At 38.6% G+C, this 21,006-nt stretch overlaps 1 protein-coding gene across 2 annotated transcripts in view; it reads left to right on the top strand.

Annotated features, from left to right (window-relative positions):
- Window positions 1–21,006, top strand: part of KIF26B (kinesin family member 26B) — a 307,349-nt gene that overhangs the window by 278,835 nt on the left and 7,508 nt on the right. For both annotated transcript variants that reach the window (XM_034428212.3, XM_034428213.3), the window contains exons 11-13: window positions 2,174–2,336; window positions 5,286–8,682; window positions 19,973–20,172. In XM_034428212.3, the coding sequence (XP_034284103.2) occupies window positions 2,174–2,336; window positions 5,286–8,682; window positions 19,973–20,172 (3,760 nt within the window). The remainder of the gene's footprint in view (window positions 1–2,173; window positions 2,337–5,285; window positions 8,683–19,972; window positions 20,173–21,006) is intronic.

A 21,006-nucleotide genomic window follows, 5' to 3' on the forward strand; every position in this document is an offset into this window, starting at 1 on the left:
TAATTGGAAAATCGATGTTTTTTTATAGATTTCAAATACTGGTGATATATGCACCTTTAACATAACAGTGTTCCTAGATAGCATGTTAATTCTATTGAAGAACCCCAAATACCAATAATAATAGGGGATAACCATACTATATGTGTTACATCTCCAGCAGAAAGTAACCCTTGAAGGAGATGATTTTAAGTGTATTGTAGATGTGTTAAATTTTTCTGAATGTATTAATGAAAATAGATGTAATTTGGGGGAGGGGAAGCACTGTGCCTTGAAGAGATGCATCTGGGACAGGCTCACCAGGGACACTTCTGTAAAATGATTGAGCAGCCACATGAAAGTCTTGTCTGGAAACACCTCTCCCCAGGTCATTTTAGAGGATCACATCAAAATTAGAACAAATTTCATTTTATGACTATGGATTTTATAAAGTATGGTGTGGCAGGATATTTTAATATTCATCATTGCACTGTGTGCCCACAAAATTATTTTCATTCCTGGTGTACATATTTAAGAGTGTGTGTTTCAGGGCAGGGGACAATTACAGCCTTCTTTCAAATTTAAAGGAAATATTTCAGTCAGTGCTTCTGCATCCTTACAAATGAGTCTCTGTATGTATGAGTGTGTATAGACCCACATCCACATATACAAACATACATGATATGTATACACAAATGGAAAGACATTTTGATTCCCACCATGGACAAATGGCTACAGAAGCTGATGGAGTTGGCCGAAATGGCTAAATTGACTGTTTTGATTAAAGAAAAGAATATAAGTACCTTGGTTGTCACATGGAGACCGCTTCTGAACTGTGTACTATAGCTGGAAAAAAATGAAACTTTGATTTTGGGTTTTACCGATTAGACTGATAAGTGTTTATAGAAATGGCTAGTTTATATTACAATGGAAAAGCAAAAAGTTGTTGTTGGATGTTAATGCTTTATTCTACTGCAACAGATGAAGTCAACACTTCTTTTTCCCTTTCCTCACTTCTCTTCCCCCCCCCTTTGCTCTCACTGTCTTCCAATTTTCTTTTGTATTTTGAATCTTATTTTATAATCTAATAAAAATTTCTGAAAAATAAAAAATAAATATATACTTGCACACACATACTCTCTCTCTCTTTCTCTCTCTCCACACACACACTCACACACACTAGATAGATAGATAGATAGATAGATAGATAGATAGATAGATAGATAGATGATAAATTGTATATGTATATATGTGTATATGTATTCCTTAGCAGACAACCAAGCAGTCTGACTAATCTGTCAGAGGTACATGCCATTACCATTTGAAGAGATGCTGTTTGGCATTTCAGGAGGAGAGGAATCTCATTAAGAAATAACAGGGTATAGTTTTTAAGTGAATCACAGATTTCTCCTGTTCAATTCCTATCCATTTTAGCAGAGCTTTCAGAGAAGCAGGTCCCAGTGGATGCTCATGTTAGTAGCACTGAATTAATGCTTCTCATCACCAACAAATACACATAGGGACTATTTTACTTCTGAATTGTCTTAGGTACTGCTGACAACAGCAATGTCTTTCTTTATTTTTTTCATTCATTCTTTTCTCGATTTTGCTTAATTTTTGACAGCTCACATTTGCACATAGGAATAAACCAATAGCATTCTGATTTACCCAGGTTCTTCATTGCCAAAGCAATTGTTATTCAGTACCATTTCCAGGTCTAATTACCATCACAGAGTGTGCAAGAAAAAAGGTGGCAGGACATTAGAATTTTAAAACTGAGCCTATTTAGTTTACACAGAATGTGGCAGAAACATAAACGGCAGAAACCAATCTCGTCTTCATTCATCAAAAAGAAATCAGCCGAGATGAAGCCTGTGCCATTTTTGGAGGTCTTCTTCTTCCTTTGTGTTTTATCCTTTTGGTGCAGTAGAATTTTCCCTTGAAATTCTGGGTTTCCACAAGTCAGTTTCCTCCACTGAAGGTAGTAGCAGGAAAATATACAAAAAGGGAAGCTCCTTTCATCATCATCATTTACCAACTTGTTCAACTGCACATGTAGTACACTAGAATTGTTAAGAACCATGCTAATTAGCATTCCATTAAAAGGATGAAATCCTGCTAAAACCTGGGGTCTGATTCTGACAGTGCTAGTGAAACATCGCTCACTAATGCAGCCTTAATTCTTTTTATTTTGCAGAGACAGCAAGCTGACCATGTTGCTCCGCGAGTCCCTTGGGAACATGAACTGCCGTACCACCATGATAGCTCACATTTCAGCAGCTGCAGGAAACTATGCTGAAACCCTTTCTACTATCCAGATTGCATCCAGGGTTTTAAGAATGAAGAAAAAGAAAACTAAGGTAAGGGCAGTCTTTGGTTGTCATTCATTGGAAAAAGCAAAGCAGCCCAAGATAGTAAATAAATGGAAAGCCACCTCTATAGAAATCAATATTCATGGCCTTTGAGTGCATGGCAGTACATTTAAGAGTGTGTGTGGAAAGGAGGGGGGAGTCATATGTTTTGTACTTAGTGAATTATGCAGTGCTTTTAACAGCCACATACATGGCAGAGAACTTGTGTTCTTTTCTTAGAATATATTAGTACAGAGAGCTGCTTGAAATTCAGTTTTCTTTCTCATAATTCATATTAATAGCCTGCGGATTATAAATCAATTTTTTGAGATCAATGAACAGATTCCACAATTATTGCTACCCAACAGACTGTTCACAGAAAGAAACCTTTGCAAAACAATAGGTTGTTGTGTGTGACATCAATGTTAATTTCCCTGTAATTTTCTCCATTACTTTTTCAAGTACAAGCTTGTGAGGGCATTTTAAGCCAATATTATCAGTTAGTGTGTGAATTAAGCTCAATTTCTGATCTGAACCGTGTAAAATCTTCTGAAGAAATAAAACATTTGCAAGATGAAGATATTTACCGAGAAGTTGTGGCTGTAATGTTTATTGAGTGCAATATTATTTCTCAATGCTACCTTTTAAAAAGTTGTTTTAGCAAATTAGAGCGGCGCTGAAGTGACACAAAGAAAACACAGAAAGATATCACAGCCAGAATTTACAAAGCCGTTTTCAATGGGGGCCCTGGGCTTGGTATTTTTAAAATATTTAAACAGATGTATTAACATTTGTTGTATGCTGCCCAGAGTCACTTTCCATGACATGGGCGGCTATTTGACTGATAAATAAATTAATAAATAAAATACCTTTTACATTATTGTTTCCCACTGAAAATTGGGAAACACATACTTTTTATTTATATGCAGTTGTTTACAGTTTCACAATAATAAAGAAGTTAACATGGCAGGTGAAGAACTTTGGACGTTGTTTCAGTTAACATTTTCTAGCATCTTTAGTGGAAATAACAACTTCCAAACATTTCCTGAGCCAGCAAACAGGCTTTCTGGTCTTTATTTTAGTTTTTGTTTTGTTCTTTTTCCTCCTCTTCTAGCTCAGAGGCACTCTTAGTTATCCCTGCACGGACTCTAGGTTTGATGTCTTTTCACAGATTTTTAATCTTGTTCAAGTCTGGGGACTGTGAAGGCCATTCCAAAATGGTTATCTTTCTTTCCTGCAAGTATGTTATGGCCGATTTTGCAAGAGTGGATTCTGATCATTGTCCTGTTGAAACATCCAACTTCTTTTCAGATTCAATTTTTTCAGTGACTGAGGGACATCTAGAGTGTGCTGATATTTAATTGAATCCATTCTTCCTTTCACACGCAATATTTCCTGTGTCATTGGCTCCCACACAACCATCAACCATAACAGAGCCATCCCCATATAATTAGTAATGTGTTATTTCCTTCAAATGCTCTGCTCTTTTTTTTTCAAATGGGTCTTCTGTTATCATACCCCGAAAAATTCAGTTTTTGTTTTATTGATCCAACCATTTTGTTTCAAAACTTTTCAGATTTATCAAGGCTTTCTTTTAAATTCTTTAGCCCAGAGTTGAATGGGGTTGGGTGGCATCTAAGTCAAGTAAACAAATAAATGATTATTTTCATAATTATCGTTAGAGAAAAAAAACCTTCGGGAAACTCTCCCATGCAGTTTATTGCTGTTTAAGAAATGCTATATTGTGGATCTGTGTACAAATACAGACCCAGTGCCAGCTCAACATTTCAAAAAGTCATTTGCAGCTTGGACTGCTTTTTAGATCTGACCAGTTTGGGGACAATTCTGGCAGAGATCTTTCTTGTCTTCCAGATCTTGCCTTAATTTCAACAGTTCCAACATTTTCTATCAGTGTTTCTGTTAGAAGTGCTAGCTGGAAGCACTTAAGAGGTTTTTTTGTAAGAGTGAATTATCTTCATTTTCAAATGTTCTGGTAGCTCTTTGGGATTATGTGGTTGTTGAAAGTGAGCAAAACAAAATCCATAATTTAAGGGTAGAAATATCAAGGTATTTTTTTCTCATAAGGAAATGTCTTCACCTGGGTAATCATAGGCCTAACAAGTCAATCAGTATTTTGAGCCTTGTATGAGATCTAGTGAAAACTCTCTATTGGAGAAGCAGATAGTGTGCGAGATTTGAAAGCATCAGAGAACAGCAAGATCACCTGCTATCATCTTCCAGCATTATCAGAACTTTTCCAAGTTATGCATTTAAGCAACATTGTCAAAATATGACTCCATTAAGTCATCTAGTATGTTAGGCTGCACAATATTTGACTGTAATATCGTTGTATTGAGGGATAGTGAGTGGCTGAAAAGATAACTTTAGATGGAATTCTGAGGGTCACGCTGCTTCTCTGTGCATCTGAGAAATGCTAATATTTGCAAATTTTATAATGAATAGAATTCACTAAAGAATTAAAATGTTTGAAATCAGTATTCCTTTCACCTCAAAATTATTTTTTGCTCATGATGTTGCTATCCTAAATAGCAGTATGGTCAGTTTGTGTGTGTTTTCGTGTGTGTGTGTGTGCATATGGACCTGCTTAAAATGCACAAACAATCTATGCAGTTGTGTTCTGTAAGGATTTGATCATTTTCTCCATGACATCAGACAGCATGACTGTTGTGGATACAATAGTCTAATACAGCCTAATACACTGTGACAAATTACCGCACTCTTTCCCATTCTAGTGCCCTCTGCATGTGTTGGGTCCAGAACTGTCAAAATTCCCATTGAGCTTTATAACTGAGAGCATCAGACTGGGAAAGACTTATCCTGAATGAGGCACAATGGCATTCCAAATATCAGAAGACATATCACTATTTACTTGAGTGCATGGTTTTGGAAAGCATTTTTTGGACTTCTAACTTTTCATCTCTCTCTTCTGATTTCTAGTATACCACATCAAGCTCTTCCGGAGGAGAAAGTTCTTGTGAAGAAGGGAGAATGAGGAGACCAACCCAACTTAGACCTTTCCATTCACGGAATGTTGTTGATCCAGACTTCCCAATTCTTCATTTATCAAGTGACCCAGATTATTCTTCCAGCAGTGAACAGTCATGTGACACTGTCATTTATGTTGGCCCGAATGGAACAGCTCTTTCTGATAAGGAGTTAACTGATAATGAAGGGCCCCCTGATTTTGTCCCTATAGTTCCTGCTCTTCAGAAAACTAAAAATGAAGGCAAATTGGAAGAAATGAACGAGACAGCCCCTGAAAGAGATTGCTTGAAGTGCAATACATTCGCAGAACTCCAAGAGCGGTTAGACTGCATTGATGGCAGTGAAGAGACAGACGGATTTCTTTTCGAAGAACTACCAGTTCAGTTTAACTCAGACCCAGTGACTAAATGTCCTTTATCAAGCCAAGAGGCAGAGCATTGTAGTGCATCAGAGCCAAGCAGGGAAGATGACTTGGTGGTCTGCCAGGAACTTGATAACGATGCCAAGGAAAATTTAAATGCTGCAGCTAGCAAAATCCAGGGAGGTCACTCCCCTGTTCACAGTAGGATGCTTAATGAGATTTCCACTCCTCAGACCCATTGGAATGTTATAGGCAGTCCTAGTAGTCAGTTTAACAGTTCTCAACAACCTCACTGCACAGACCTACAAAGCAGTCGAGAAAGCCTTAATAGCTGTGGCTTCATAGAAAGCAAGCCACGGCCAATGGGATCACCACGGCTTGGTATTGCGAGCCTTTCAAAGGCCTCCGATTACAAACCACCATCTTCTCCTTCTCAGAGGTGCAAAGTTTATACTCAGAAAGGGGTATTGCCCAACCCGGCACCTCCACCATCATCATTAAGCAAAGATTCGGGCATGGTATCCAGTGAATCTCTGATGCAGTCCGAGATCCGCACCCCTCCCATTGGAATGAGTCCTCAGCTCTTGAAAAAGTCACTTTCTTCTGGCAACATTGATTACAGAGAGATGATTGACAATGTAGAGCAGGAACAAGAATCTCTTTCTCCAGAGTCAAAGCAGGAGATTTTGAGCACAACTATGGTCACAGTGCAGCAACCATTAGAACTCAATGGGGAGGATGAGCTGGTATTTACCCTAGTTGAAGAGCTGACCATTAGTGGAGTTTTGGAAAATGGGCGGCCAACAAGTATCATCAGTTTTAACAGTGATTGTTCTGTACAAGCATTGGCTTCCGGGTCTAGACCAGTTAGCATTATCAGCAGTATTAGTGAAGATCTTGAGTGCTACTCCAGCACAGCTCCTATTTCTGAAGTAAGCATTACTCAGTTCCTGCCTCTTCCAAAAATGGGGCCGGTGGACAAAGCCGAAGAAGCTGAAAGTAGACGTTCCTCTATTAGCTCATGGCTGAGTGAAATGAGTACTGGGAGTGATGGTGAACAGTCATGCCACAGTTTCATAGCACAGGCATGCTATGGTCATGGAGAAGCAATGGCAGAAGCTCCTCCTTCTGAACTTGCAAAAACAATTCAGAATAATGGTGCAGTTTTCATCAATGACAAGCAAAATCGTTGTACTGAGGATATGTTTGCGTTGCCAGAAGGGGTTGACAGAAATATTAATAAATTATCTCCCATCAGAAGCTGTAAAATATCAGCCATGGAAAAGACGACTGTCACAATATCAAACACTACAAGCGTAAGCAGTTGCGAAGAATTCATTCCAATGAAGACTAACATTACAGTATTCCCATGTATTGCTGTTAATTCTTTTAAAGCCCAGGAAAGTAATGAGGCCATATCAGCAGTAACATTGTCAGCCAGAACTCCCTATTCTCATGAGGGAAAAGAATCTAGTGCAAGAAAAGATCTAAAATTTGATGATCCTTGGCTAAAGAGAGAAGATAGTGTAAAAAATGAATATGGTCTCAAGGCTGAAACAGTACCTGGGCAAAATAAGAAAAAAAATTCTGCCGACAGGTTCAGCAGCAGCAGCGGAGAGATTTCAAGTTCACCAGGAACTGAAAACCCAAGGAGGGTTGTAGAGGAATGTGAAGTAGGGCTGTCGGGTTCTGCAACCCACAGCCCCCTTCATTCTACCGAGATTTTGAAAAATGGCAGCTTTAGCAGAGGATTCCAGAAGACCAACAAGTTGGAAGAACTAGATGTGGTTTCCTATCATTACATAGAGGAGAGTGGTGGCATGAGCTCTTCTATGTCATCCCAAACATCAAAAGCTAGCTTGGAAAGAAAGGTAGCTTCTCCCAAGCATGGTGTTCTTACCCGCCCCAAAGGAACACCACCATTACCTCCTGTGAGGAAATCTAGCCTTGACCAGAAGAATAGAGCCAGTCCCCAGCACAGTGCTTGTAGCAGTAGTACCAGCAGCCCTTCCAACCAACCACCCTCTTTTTTGGCTAGCTTTCCTGATGAACTGAGTGGGAAACAAAAGGGTTCCAGTATGGAGAGTGGGAGCTATAGCAGTAGTAAATTATTTAGTGCAAAACTGGAACAATTGGCTAGCAGAACCAATTCTCTTGGAAGGTCTAATGGGAGTCATTACGAATGCCTGTCCTTGGAAAGGGCAGAAAGCCTATCCTCTGTCAGCTCCAAGATGAACACTGGGAAAGACACCACCATGCCCCGAGCCAGCAGAAGCCTCAACCGCAATGCAATGTCCTCCCCAACAAACTCGGGCTTTTCCCAGTCTGCGGGAGCTTCACCAAAAGCCAGTCAATCAAAGATCTCTGCTGTGAGCAAGCTCCTTTTGGCAAGTCCAAAGGCTCGAAGCCTGGCTGCGTCCACTACCAAAACCCTTAGCTTTTCAACCAAGTCCCTTCCTCAGTCTGTGGGACAGAGTTCAAGTTTGCCTCCAAATGGAAAGAACATGTCCTGGTCAACTCAGTCTCTTAGCAGGAACCGAGGCTCTGGTCTTTCTTCCAAATTGCCCCTCAGAGCTGTTAATGGGAGGATTTCAGAACTACTGCAAGGAAACACTGGCACCCGAGGAATGCAGCTGTGCAGGAACTCAGACACAGATGAACGCAGCAGCACTCATGGGGACAAGAAGCCACCTGTTCACCTGCTTCCTTCACCATATAGCAAGATCACACCTCCTAGGAAGCCTCATCGCTGCAGCAGTGGCCACGGAAGTGACAACAGCAGTGTCCTGAGTGGGGAGCTTCCTCCAGCCATGGGGAAAACAGCTCTGTTCTACCACAGTGGAGGAAGCAGTGGATATGAAAGCATGATCAGAGACAGCGAAGCCACAGGAAGCACTTCATCCGCACAAGACTCTATGAGTGAGAACAGCAGCTCCATCAGTGGCAGGTGCCGAAGTCTTAAAACGCCCAAAAAACGTTCAAATACAGGTATGTCCCCTGTGGGTGTCTTGAGAAAAGCTTTGCAAATGGCAAGTTTGAGCTTCCAAGTAAGTTAGACTTGCACCACATGGCAAGGTAAGCATTCAACAATGAGTGGGGAGGGGGGATAGTAATTAATTATGCTTAATGGTGGCAGTGCACAAAGTCAGAATATGAGTATATATATCCTGTATTATAAATGTAGAACTCTGATGCTGCATTCTGACACTTTGGAATGGAGGCTGCCAGGAAACGCAATGTATTTTCCTGAAATTAATTCATTAATTAATCAAGAGATTTTATATGGCCGCCTGCCTCACAGAAGTGACTCTGGGTAGCATACAAAGATTTTAAAAACCCAGCAATTAAAAACAATAATCCATGATGCCCTGAGGTAAATGTTGCATTCCAGTCCCAAAATCCCATCCATAACAGTCTTGCCTAACTGGCCTTAATGCTTAGGAAACAGGCAGGTCTTCAGAGCTTACAAAATGCTAATAGGCCACCCAGATTTTGAACCACCCAGATCAGGACCACCCAGGTCTTTGGGTGGATGCATTTCAAGAAGGCAAGGGTCTCTTCTGAGGGGGAAAAAGGAATTTCCTACTTGGAAGACTCAGTGGGATAAATTGAGGAAGACCAAACAAATGTTGCCAACAAAACAAATGTTGCCAACCTTGTGCCTTTCAGGTATGCTGAGACAACAGCCCTGATCATTTCTAATCATAGGGCTGACTAGGAATTATGGGGCTGTTGTCGTAACGTATCTCAAGAGCACAAGTTCAAGAATCTCTCAAAATATGCTTGACTTTCAGTAAATGAAATTCAAATGAAATGTCTTTCATAGCGACCAAAGGAAATCGGTTGGTTTTATTTGAGTGATAGCAAAATGAAAGATCTGTATACTTTTATGTTTAATGGTGACTTTTTATATGTGACTGAGAGGTCAAACATGTTAATAAACTGTCAGGCTCTCAAGAAATAATCCCTTGGTTTTCTGCAAAGATCTGTATTGCTAGTAGAGAAATGCAGCTGTATGTTAAAAGCCTATCAAAGGGGTGCTTCCATGCAACATATTCCTAGTGTAGTTAAAGGGCAGTTACTTTGAGTTTCTTCTGCTTCCTCTTCCCTGGAGTCAAGAATCTCCTACAATGGCCCTTGCTTTTCCCCTTAACTGTTTTGATGCCTCCTCTGATTTCCAAAGACATTCCATCACATAAACCCCATATGTCCCTTTTGTTCATTGTACAATTTTGAAGAGCAGCCTAAGACTCAGTTTTCCCCTCACCATCTGCCCATACATTATTATGATGGTGATTCAGACTGGTCTTTCATTCTTAATAAAAGAAGGGCAAAGAAGAAGTAAATGTTTCCTAGGATGGCTGTCGAGTGAACAAAAGTACCCAATTCTTTTGTCTCTAAATAACTTTAATTTTCTTCTTGGCAAGGTATTTCAGAAGTGGTTTGCCATTATCTTCTTTCTAGGGTTGACAGAAAGTGACTGGCCCAAGGTCACCCAAAGGCAGAAATAGAATGCATGGTTCCCTGGTTTTTAGCCTAATGCCTTAATCATTACACCAAACTGACTCATAGACCATTGACTTATTCCCAGAGAAATCAAATTACATCCAGCAATGATCCCTTGGTCAATGTCTTGACCAATGAACAAAACAGATGAAACTAGGTAAATCTTGATCTACCTAATCCTATTTCTATGAGCAAACTTAGCAATAGATCAATCAACAATGAGACTGGTTTAGAAGTAAACTGCATATATAGAGACTCCATTCCAAATGAGACCCTGGGGAGAGAGAAATTAATTATTCCACTGTGGTTCAAATTCAAATCAAATGCAGGGAATTTGGCATGTAAAATATAATTCTGTATTTTACATTTGGCATATAAAATATAATTCTGGGCAAAAATGTGGGCTTTTTTAAATGAAGAATTAGCGTTGTGCAATACATTGAAAAAGCCCATTTCTACTATTAGCTTCCTGCAGGCAAACAGTCCTAAACACAAAACGGGATCCCCTGTAGATTAATTTATAGAGGCTTCAGTCAGAGAAGATATTTCGCGCTTGTTCCTTATATTCTGCCAACAGCATGTTGCAGGCAGCTAAAGGTTTTACGGTAGCTTCTCTGCAATCCCTAGAAATTCACATCAAAACAAAACTTTGTTTCATTCATAGTTCAGCATATTGGTTGAAATCCAGAAATCCTTAAAACACATACAGTATCGACTGTTCAGCCAATTCCCTTTCAAAGAAAGCAGTAGCATTCAGAATATGGAAGGGGTGTGAGAAATGGGTCCTTTTCCTCTTCAGCAGGAGGAAAGGCCTTTCCTGTACCGACTCTCAGCAGTATCACCTTCCTCCAGAAAATGGTTTTCAAGCCACCTTTGATGAGAGGGACATAAAATGTATATCCCCCATTGGCACCATTTGTAATTTCTTCCTAGTAGGCAGAGGTGGTATTCAGCTGGTTCAGACTGGTTCGCCCAAACTGGTAGCGGAAATCACAGGTGGGCACGCCCCTCCACCCCCCACCCGGCTCTATGCTATGCTATTTAGGCACATTTTTGAGGCCGGGTGCATGCGCAGAAGGCAGGCGTGCACACAAACTGGGCATGTGCGTGCATGAAGCAAGCGTGCATGCACGCAGCGAACCAGTAGTAACCTAATGTGAAACCCACCGCTGCTAGAAGGAAAAAGTGAGGTGGGGCTGTGATTCAGCCTGAGTAGTCTTTCATGCTGCAGTTGCATTATCATCTGCAAGAAACTGCCATTCAACAAGGAGAGTTTACTACATTAGCAGACAAAGATGCATATTATAATGTAGAGTAATTGAGCCCTTGTGGAATGAATTCATGGGGGAGGGTGAAATCAATGTCACCCGTAGAGTAGCTTACTAGTTTCCCATAATACTAGAAGATAGCAGTCTAGAATGTAAATGAATAGGTTCCTGAACAAAACGTAGGCTGGACAGAAAATACAGTTCCAGATATCTACCAATAATTCTACTGCTAAAACAAAAAGGGCTAGTTATCCCATGTTGATGTCACAATCCTCTGCTGTCCTTGTTCTCAGACTCTCAACCAAAAACAAGGCATTCGGTGTCAACCTATAGTGACATTGGAGGTATTTCTCTTCCTTGACATAGACCAATTACATGTTTGTTCTTAACGGAGTAAGATCCTCTGTCAGCAACGTTTAGAAGGGCATAATAAGCATTTGTCAAAGATGGTTTAGGTCTAGCAAATCTTGGCATAATGCAGGAATTTGGATGGCTTGACCCTTGAGGTCCCTTGCAGCAGAATCTCTGGGAATTGCTTGCCCTGTTACCCTGGTAGAGTTTGCATCTATTGATCTTCAGCATAATGTGTAAAGTTCATCTCGAGTGAATCGTGCAAAGAAAGCGATGTGCAAAGAGCAAGTAAGATTAAACCTGAATCTTGAGTTAGAAGGTAGCTGTTTGGACCAGTCTTTTGAATTCTCTGTACTGGTTTCCAAATTACAGATAACAAGTTGTATTTAATTGTTAATGCATTAAATACTTTTTTAAAAATCAGGGCAAAGGCTCTTTTCCCCCCCTCCCTGAAACTGGCTTGTGAATTGATATAATCTATTGCTTCCCAGCATATTTTCTTTGTATTTTTCCCCTACAGTAAATAGCATAGATGGTGAAAGCACATTCTTTTTTATGTCAACAGATTTATGAGATAATAAAAACAAAAAATGACTGCAGAACTCACCAAGATTAAGCTCAGCTACAAGTGGTGTGTGTGCTCTGCTTACACTGAATTTGGATGAAAAGTGTAGTACAGTACTTCAATTTTTCCCCTTTTCAAGAGTGATCTCCTTCTCTTAATTTGTATCAGTGTATAAAAAGAGGGTTTTTTAAAAAAATTGGGAAGCACAACATTTCTATTTGGATACTATTTTGACCTGTGCTACCAAGAGCACTGGAACCTACCTGATTTCCTGTCATGAATACTCATTGCCATAAGGAATATGATGTGGTAAATATGTTCATTTCAGGTCAGGTGACCTTGTCTGGTTTATTTATGAATATTATTAACAGAAATGCTAGCTGTCAGGCATGTTCAATATGAATCGACATCAGTTCCCGCTAAAAAAGGCCACAAAGACTTTTAAACAAATCACTAACATCGTTAAATTTCACCATTACTTTTTGAAGCTCCATCAGTTTGTGAAAACAATTACTCTTGTCTCACTGCCTCCTCAAAATTTTCTTTTTTTGTAAGAGTATTATTCAATACCTGAGATCCTTTGAGATGGAAAAGTGATCTAGGGCCTAAAGGATGATCACCTACAATACTTGGGAGATCTTTATAATATTGAGAGGAGCTATGTGCTCACTCTGACTTTGGAAAATCAAAATATCTAAGTGAACTATGAGCATTCGGGGACGGGGGGGGGGAGATGATAATGGAAAATAGAAGTGACTTTGCTGCTCTGTTATAATACTGGAGGAAATGTGGTCAAACTATACCAGTAGTATTATTGCAGCAATGCAAAACTGAAATGTCATATAATGCTTTTAGTTACCTTTTTTTTTCCCGAAATTGTGGGAAGTGAAACAAAGTGATTGTATTAAACCATCTACAGGCTTCTCTGCTTCTACACAAAATGTGTCTGCTGATCAAAGAGTGATAAGTGTGTGTGTTGGGGGCTGGGGGAGGAATCTGCTTCTTGACTCTAGAGGTAAATTTGGATGGGAAAATCCAAGGCTGATGACTAGACTGGGAAATTGCCAAGTATGGTTTGAGGAAGATGGCATTCTCTCATCTCCCAAGCGCTAAACCCACCACACACTGCTGTGTACAGTCTCCTCATAAGGAGCAACTGACTGGAGCAGTTGTGGACAGTCTAATCCAGAGAGGAATTATGATTCACTCACCAGCTCCGCTTGTAATGGCTTAAAAATTTCATCTATTGCTCTCTGAAAATCAAGTTTATTAGTTAGTTATTTAAGAGGAGATGCCTTTTAAAAAAAAGCTATGAGTTTTCCCCTTTGTTCTTTTTTAATAGCTTATTTCACAGGTTTGTTATTTTGGATGACAGAAAAGCAATAATACAATACATTCAAAAACTCAGGTATCCATTGTATAAGAAGTATTTTCTCTTCTGAGACTTTCAGAATTGAATCTGTAAAATTTCTAACCTAGAATTAATAAGTTGCAATCCAAAAGACGTATAGGGTAGTGAAGAAATATGTTATGCAGAGTATTACGTTCCCAAGTCCTTGACAGATGATGCAAAAATACAAATGTTTAACCAATCGAGTGTGTAATTTCTTCTCAGCTCAAAAAAAAACTAATAATATGAATCTCTCCTGTTTTAAGATGAATCAGAAAGCAAAAGAATGATGATTGGCTTTGCACTGGACAACATGTGTTATTTGGTTTTAAAATCAAGATCCTCTTGAACCAAACAGCATCAAGCATAATTGCTTTTTAGTTTCTTCTCACAACTGATGACAATGGCAGTTGAGGTGGTAATTCATAATACAGGGGGATAGGTTTACATTTCTGGTAAAGTCCATAGTATAGAAGGCCTTGATACATCTGTGTGCTTGGGGACCTTTTTAAACTTGAAAGCTGAACAGGATGTAGAGATGGTAAAATGAGATTCAAACATGTCTGTGCTTGGAGGGTAGGATGCTGTGCCCCCCCTTTCTCTCCCTCCCTTCCTCCCTCTCTCTCCCCCACAACTTTGAAAAGATGAACCCTTTTTACAAAGGGTTTTTAACCTCATAAACACAGTCATGTTTTAACAGAGGAAGCAACAATGGAGTAATGTGGTGGAAAGTTCCATGGGACATACCTTGGTTGAATTGGCCAGTGCTTGACAATTCATAAACAAAATCTGATGCCTTGGCTTGCTTGAATTTACTTAAAGGAATATAATTGTAAGTCAGAATTGCTTCATCTTTTGGAAGACAAGAAAAAAAAAATAGTATTAATTCATTGAAAAAAAAACATTTAGCATGCTTGGGCCAATCATCAGCTCAAACTAATTTCTGGATACATAAACATCAGGCAGCTGGCAGAGCAATCACGAGTTGAAATCCAGCCTCACTGAAATAAAATGTTTGGGGAAAAGAATCACCACTGGGAGGTTGGAGTACTGGGCACTGCCTGCTGTTACCACCTCCTTCTCTGGGACTTCTCCCAAATTACTTGTCAATCTGCCATGTTTAGCGTGGAGCTGCCTCCTGACAGTAGACCTCATTTACAGGCCTTAAAATTAATGAAAGTAGGCAGAGCAGTTGCAAGAGAGATGCGCCTGGCTGAATGGACTAACTGGCACAAATAAAAAATTGCCCTTGGCAAATCGATTGAAATGAAAATGTTGATTACTGCTTTGATGATTCTTTGGATTTTACTCAGAATTCAACCCAGTGAAAGGACCAATGTTATTACTCAGACTCAAACATATATTTATGCTATGCTAAGTACTTCCATAATAAAGGAACAATATCTTTGATTCATAAAAAAAAATAGCCATCCTTATTCAAATCCATGTTTATTTTCTATTATTTCTTTATTATTGTACTACACTGGCTGAACCATGGACTCCAGTTGTCAGCCATATCATATCAGGTTCAAGACAGTGACCATCCTTTTCATACTGGTACTTCAATAACTCATGAAGTCAGAGGAGAAAAACTGGAATAAAATTCTAACACTGTTTGAAGGCAGCAGCAACTCTGTCCTACCAGAGTTGATGTTATGCCATATTTTCTGCATGCAGATGGCATGAAATGTAGAGTGTTCCTCACAACAGAATGACATCAGATTGCCCCTGTCGTCTTCTGGGATGTATTTGAAGAGTTCTTTGGGGGGGGGTCTTTCCAACAAGCTTGGGATTCCCTAGTAGTCTCCTATTCAAGTATTGACTGTTGCCCCCTGCTTAAGCTTTCCTAGATAAGCCATACACTTATCCAGAGGATAAATGTATCATCGGCTGGACACACAGGAATTTAAAATCCCTATTCGAAGTCAAAATATATTGACACTTTGAAACAAATATTCAACAATTCAGTAATACAACTATAAGCATTTCAAAGCTGCTACACTCTTTGTAGAAGGATTATGTGCAGGGTGAGTAAAAAATACAAGAGTTAGGAATAACTTGAACTTTCTGTTTTTCATTACATGTCATTTTGTCCTTAAGAGAAAAATATGTATTTCTGAATTCTTTAATTTTCTAATACGAAAATACAACACAGGCTATATTAGATTTGCTATACAGTGTTTCTGAATGGTGTGGAAAGACTCAAATTGTAAAACTTTTGCACCAGTGCAATTTAACTCTGTTCCTCTTCTCCTTTTACTACATGATATTGAATCCACATAACAGGCCTCTAGTTATGGTCCTACAGCTGCATTGTAACGATCACATTATTTATTGCTACATTTCTTTCCTGGCTAGACTTTGACCAAAAGAGATCACCTAAAGGAATTACTTGATCCTCTCAGAAACAGGTGGTAGAAATTACAGTCAATCAAGTTAGGCCACTAAATGAAATTTCCTCATGGGCAATTTGGCCATTGGAGCTATATAACTTTGGAAGCTGAAAACAAGCAGGCCTCTTTTTATATAGTTAGAGTCGCAGTAGAAGAATTGTCTGGTATGGTTCTTATGAATAGGCACACTGATGGATGATAACCTCAAATCTCCTGGTGCTCCGTATATCAATACATTACAGCCTTTGCAAACCTTACCATCTCACTTTATATATTCTTCAGAATCGTTTGGTGTAGTAAAGGTAGTGTAGTTTTCTCCCACTTGAGCCTCTTTATATGCATGTGTTCAACTGGACACTTCTTGAACTATGCAGAAAATCTATTTTTGTATTACCGTGAATTTCTGTGGAGTCTTGATTCTGAATTACTGTGGAACACTAATATTAATGATCCGTCTTCAGCAAAATAGATAAAATGTGAGAGTTTTGTCTACTTAGAAGTACGCCCTACTGAGTTTAAAAGGGCTTAGTTCCTTTAATCCTTTCTAAGCAGAGGAACTCTAAAACAGCAAATTTAAGTCTCACTGTATTCATAGTGTCTAACTAATCAGCTTGTTAACCACTGCTTACTTAAAATGGATTGAGTTTCAGATCACTATCTCTGTAAGAATAGGGAATTGTTACTCACTGCTTTCAGCTACATTAATAAATATTTGCAAATGTGGTTCAAAAGGTGGAACCCAAATATATGTACATAGGATTCTGCTCAGCAGAGGTCACAAAGGTAAATGACTTGCTTTGAAGAAAATAGAACAGAGTTAGTTTTATTACAGCTGTTAAAAATCTGAAATGGATGATGAAGCAGAATAAACAGGCTGCATCTCCTTCCTCCTACTTAACTACCTTTCTATCTATTGTTCTTCTCTGGAGAAAACATTTATTTTGTTTCAGTTTGAGCAGTTCTTCCATTTGTAGCAGAAAACACACGTAACTCCTCTCCACCAAAAGCAAAAGACCTTGACAAGAACAAGGTGTTTTTCTCCAGTATCTCTATTCTTTTATCTGCTGTGTTCCCAAGTTTTCTTCTAAATTGTCTATAGTAGGGGTGTCAAACTTGTGGCCCACGGGCTGGATGCGTCATGTGCTGGCCAGGCCCAAACCCATTTTAGCGAAGGGAAAAAATCACGATACGTCACGTGACAAAAACGTGATGCCATGAGTTTGACACCCCTGGTCTATAGCATAATATGAGTACATAGCATTGCATGCATGTACCGTATGAGCCTGAGTACCTTATATGATGCAGGGATAACAAACAGATTTAGTTAGTTGATTTCAAATAGTTTTTTTTCAAATTTATATGGTAAATTGGCAGTGCTTGGTAAAAAAAATCATGCTCAAATTAAGTGAGCATATTTCTGAAACTCACCTAAATTATTTTGAATTAAAAATAATCTGTGGGTTTACAGTGTTCTCTTTTTCAGTGGTATAAAAATAACTTTTAACAACCAATGGATATAATTTAAAGTCTGGTTCAGAGTCCCGTGGCCAAATTATCTTAATCTCTCTTCAGACTGTGACTGCAATAGCCTTCGGCTGGAGATAAAAGGCATCTATAATTTTTTTCTCCCTTTCACTATGTTAAGCTGAGAAGCAAATACAGCTCCCATGCCACTTGCCCTAAAACAAGGAGACTAACTGCTCTCCTTCCTTTCCTTTACTCTGTTGCCTACAGTATTGGCAATTCGAATTTTCTCAATTCATGCTGTACCTGAAACTTTTTGTGTCATAATGTCCTTGTCAAAACAGCAGTGTACTTTTGAAACAAACTTTTTTTTTCTTTGATATGCTGCTGGTATGATCTACAAACTGGAAGGCTAAAGTTATAATTGTAACTTCACTGGTTTTCAAAAACTATTCTGGTGTAGCATTATACCTGCCCTTGAATTTTATTTTGTCATGCTCCGACCAAACTCAAACTCATTTGTGTTCTTTATCTGAGAAAGCCTGATTTCTCTGCGAAGCATGATAGGCTTCCAAAAGTAGAAAAAAATCAGTTTCAAATATGGGGAATTCTTACTCCATGCATGGTAATCTTCAGATTCCAGTTGTATTAGGGGCACTAACTCATCCATCATCATGAGTGGATCAAACCTTCTTAAGCTGATCATTGTTGGATTTTTATTTGATCTCTGCTTGAGTTTTGAATTGGTCAAATGCAGGGCGTTACTAATTTTCCCCATTATTTATTTTCCCCCCATTTATTGGCTGTATTAACAAGAATAAATGCTAACATTGGAGTATGTATTATTTTATTGAGATTGTTACTTTCAACTTTCCAATTTTTAAAGTATATTTGGCACCAAAAGATTTCGTGAGGACTACTAGATTAATCATTTAAATCTATTACATGGGAGAAGATTTACACTGTAATCCTTATTGCTTATCCTGTGTATTTGGAACTCTTCTGTGTACAATGTGAAATAGTTCCTGTAAGAATTCTAGTAATCATAATTAACATTTGAAGGACATCAGGTTGAGGAATGATTGTAGACTGCAATTTTAACCACAACAGCACAGATACTGTTATAGTTTTCCATAGGGTTGAATTATAATAGATTTTTGAACAGTTATTTCACATGTATTGGAAACCTATGGATCTTTTAAAGAAATAATTGATGCTCTGTACTCATTGTTGGAGATGTGCTGCTCAAAATGCAAAATTGGTTCAACATAATGTCCAAATTCTCTAACTAAAAAGTAGTCTTTTTTGACTAAAGCTTTTTACCTAGTGCCATCGTGGACAGATGTATGTAGGTTGGTTTTTTTTTTTTTTTGAGAGAGAGAGAGAGAGAAAAGTGGTTTCCACTACTTTTTCTGGAATACTTTTTTCATATTGCAAGTTTAATCTATATTCTTGGTACTTCTTGGTAGTCTGCCATCAAAGTCACCAGCTCTGGCCCTGCTACTTTTTTTTCAAGATCAAACAAGGCTGGTCAGCTGCTGATCAGAAGTTTTTTATTATTATTATTAACTTGATTCTGAAATATTCTTGTTTTCATGCTTAGCTTTAAAATTATATATGAATGGTTGAAAACTAGGAGGGGTAGAATGGAAATATACATCACATATTTTTACAGTTGCAAAAAGTGCATACTGCAACATTGGAAGGAAACTCAATCTCTACCAATTACACAATAGTCAGAAAAGGTCACTTTTCTAAATCTCAGCAGCAAGTATTTTACTACTAAGAGTCCATCCGGAGGACTACTTAGAAAATTGGACTATGTATATTTCCTTTCCCCCATTTTTAAGTTCACTTAAATGTTAATGATTTTATTTTATAACATTATGTGAATATATATGTAAGATGAGCTTAGTTTAATAAATAAGAGCTATATGATTTGTAACCTTGATTTTTTTTTCTTTTACATAGAATAAACAGGAGATTAAAAGCTACCCATTTCCTGATTCCCTGGATATTTCAAAGAAATTCAGAGATTGAGTGAAATGGAACCTAATCTCATCTGTGGTGTTATGAAATGTACAATCATCTTGCAAAGAAAAGTTATCTGCAGTGCTTCCTTCCTCTCAATTATCCTTTAAATGAGGGCTCCATATGAGGTTTTGCTTTGTTGTCCTATTACCAGCACTTTGTAAGAGAGAAATGCCATGTTACAATGATTATATGCAAGTGCTTGTAGATTTGTCATGTTATATCAAATTATTGGTAGGAATCGGTATAATACAACAGTATTAGAGGTTTGTCCATTGACAATAAAACTTTACAACTTAATATTGTTTAGGTTCTCAGAGACGGAGACTCATTCCAGCTTTGTCGCTTGACACTACATCTCCTATAAGGAAGCCTACCAGTCCAGCCATACGCTGGGTAGATGGACCTCTGCGAAGTGCCCAGAGAGGGATGGGAGAGCCCTTTGAAATCAAAGTCTATGAAATTGATGATGTGGAACGGCTCCAGCGACGGCGCATGGGGGATAACAATGTGAGGCTATGCTAATATTTTTTTAACAAGCACAGATATTGGTTTTAGATTATATTTATATTTATTTGTAGATGCTTTCAGTTAAATTTGCAAAACACTGTTTAAATATATCCAACGAAGTACTGTAGGCATGATCCTAAATTCAAATAGAACCCACAATATTCAATAAAAACAATTCCTAAAAGAGATCTGAGAATTCTCCTAAGAACAATAACGTTTTCTGCAGTTCGGCGGTTCGAATCCCTACCACAGATCTCCTGCGTGAACGGGGGTTGGATTAGATGACCTCCAGGGTCCCTTCCAACTCTGTTACTGTTACTGTTTGGCCGTACGTGAAGCTTTCTGGAAGTGGTGTGGATATTTATTTATATGTACGTAACCTTTGCAGTCAAATCCAGTCAGAAAATACCAAAGATCCCTCTTACAAGAAACATTTTTAAAAAAATAAATCGTGGTATGCTGCAAGAAATAATGACTTTTGACTTTGCGTCAATAACTATACAGGTAGCAATTTATGATCACGATTGGAACTGGAACTTCTGTCACTTAAGTGATGTGATTGTTATATTTATGACTTTTTAGTAATTCAGTGAATCCAGCTTCCCCCCCTTGATTTTAATTGTTGGAAAGGTCACAAATGGCAGTCACAAAACTCCAGGACACTGCAACCATTTTAAATACATGCCGGTTGCCAAGAGCCCAAATTTTAATCATGCGACCATGGGGATGCTGTAGTGAGAACCAGTCATAAGTTACTTTTTTCAGGGCCATCATAACTTATAGTCACCTATACTCACACTTTCATTTGATCCACAAGCCCATGCTCACTTCTAT

The sequence above is a fragment of the Pantherophis guttatus genome, chromosome 1, assembly GCF_059756535.1.
Source record: "Pantherophis guttatus breed Tessera chromosome 1, ASM5975653v1, whole genome shotgun sequence".
NCBI classification, from domain to species: Eukaryota; Metazoa; Chordata; class Lepidosauria; order Squamata; family Colubridae; genus Pantherophis; species Pantherophis guttatus.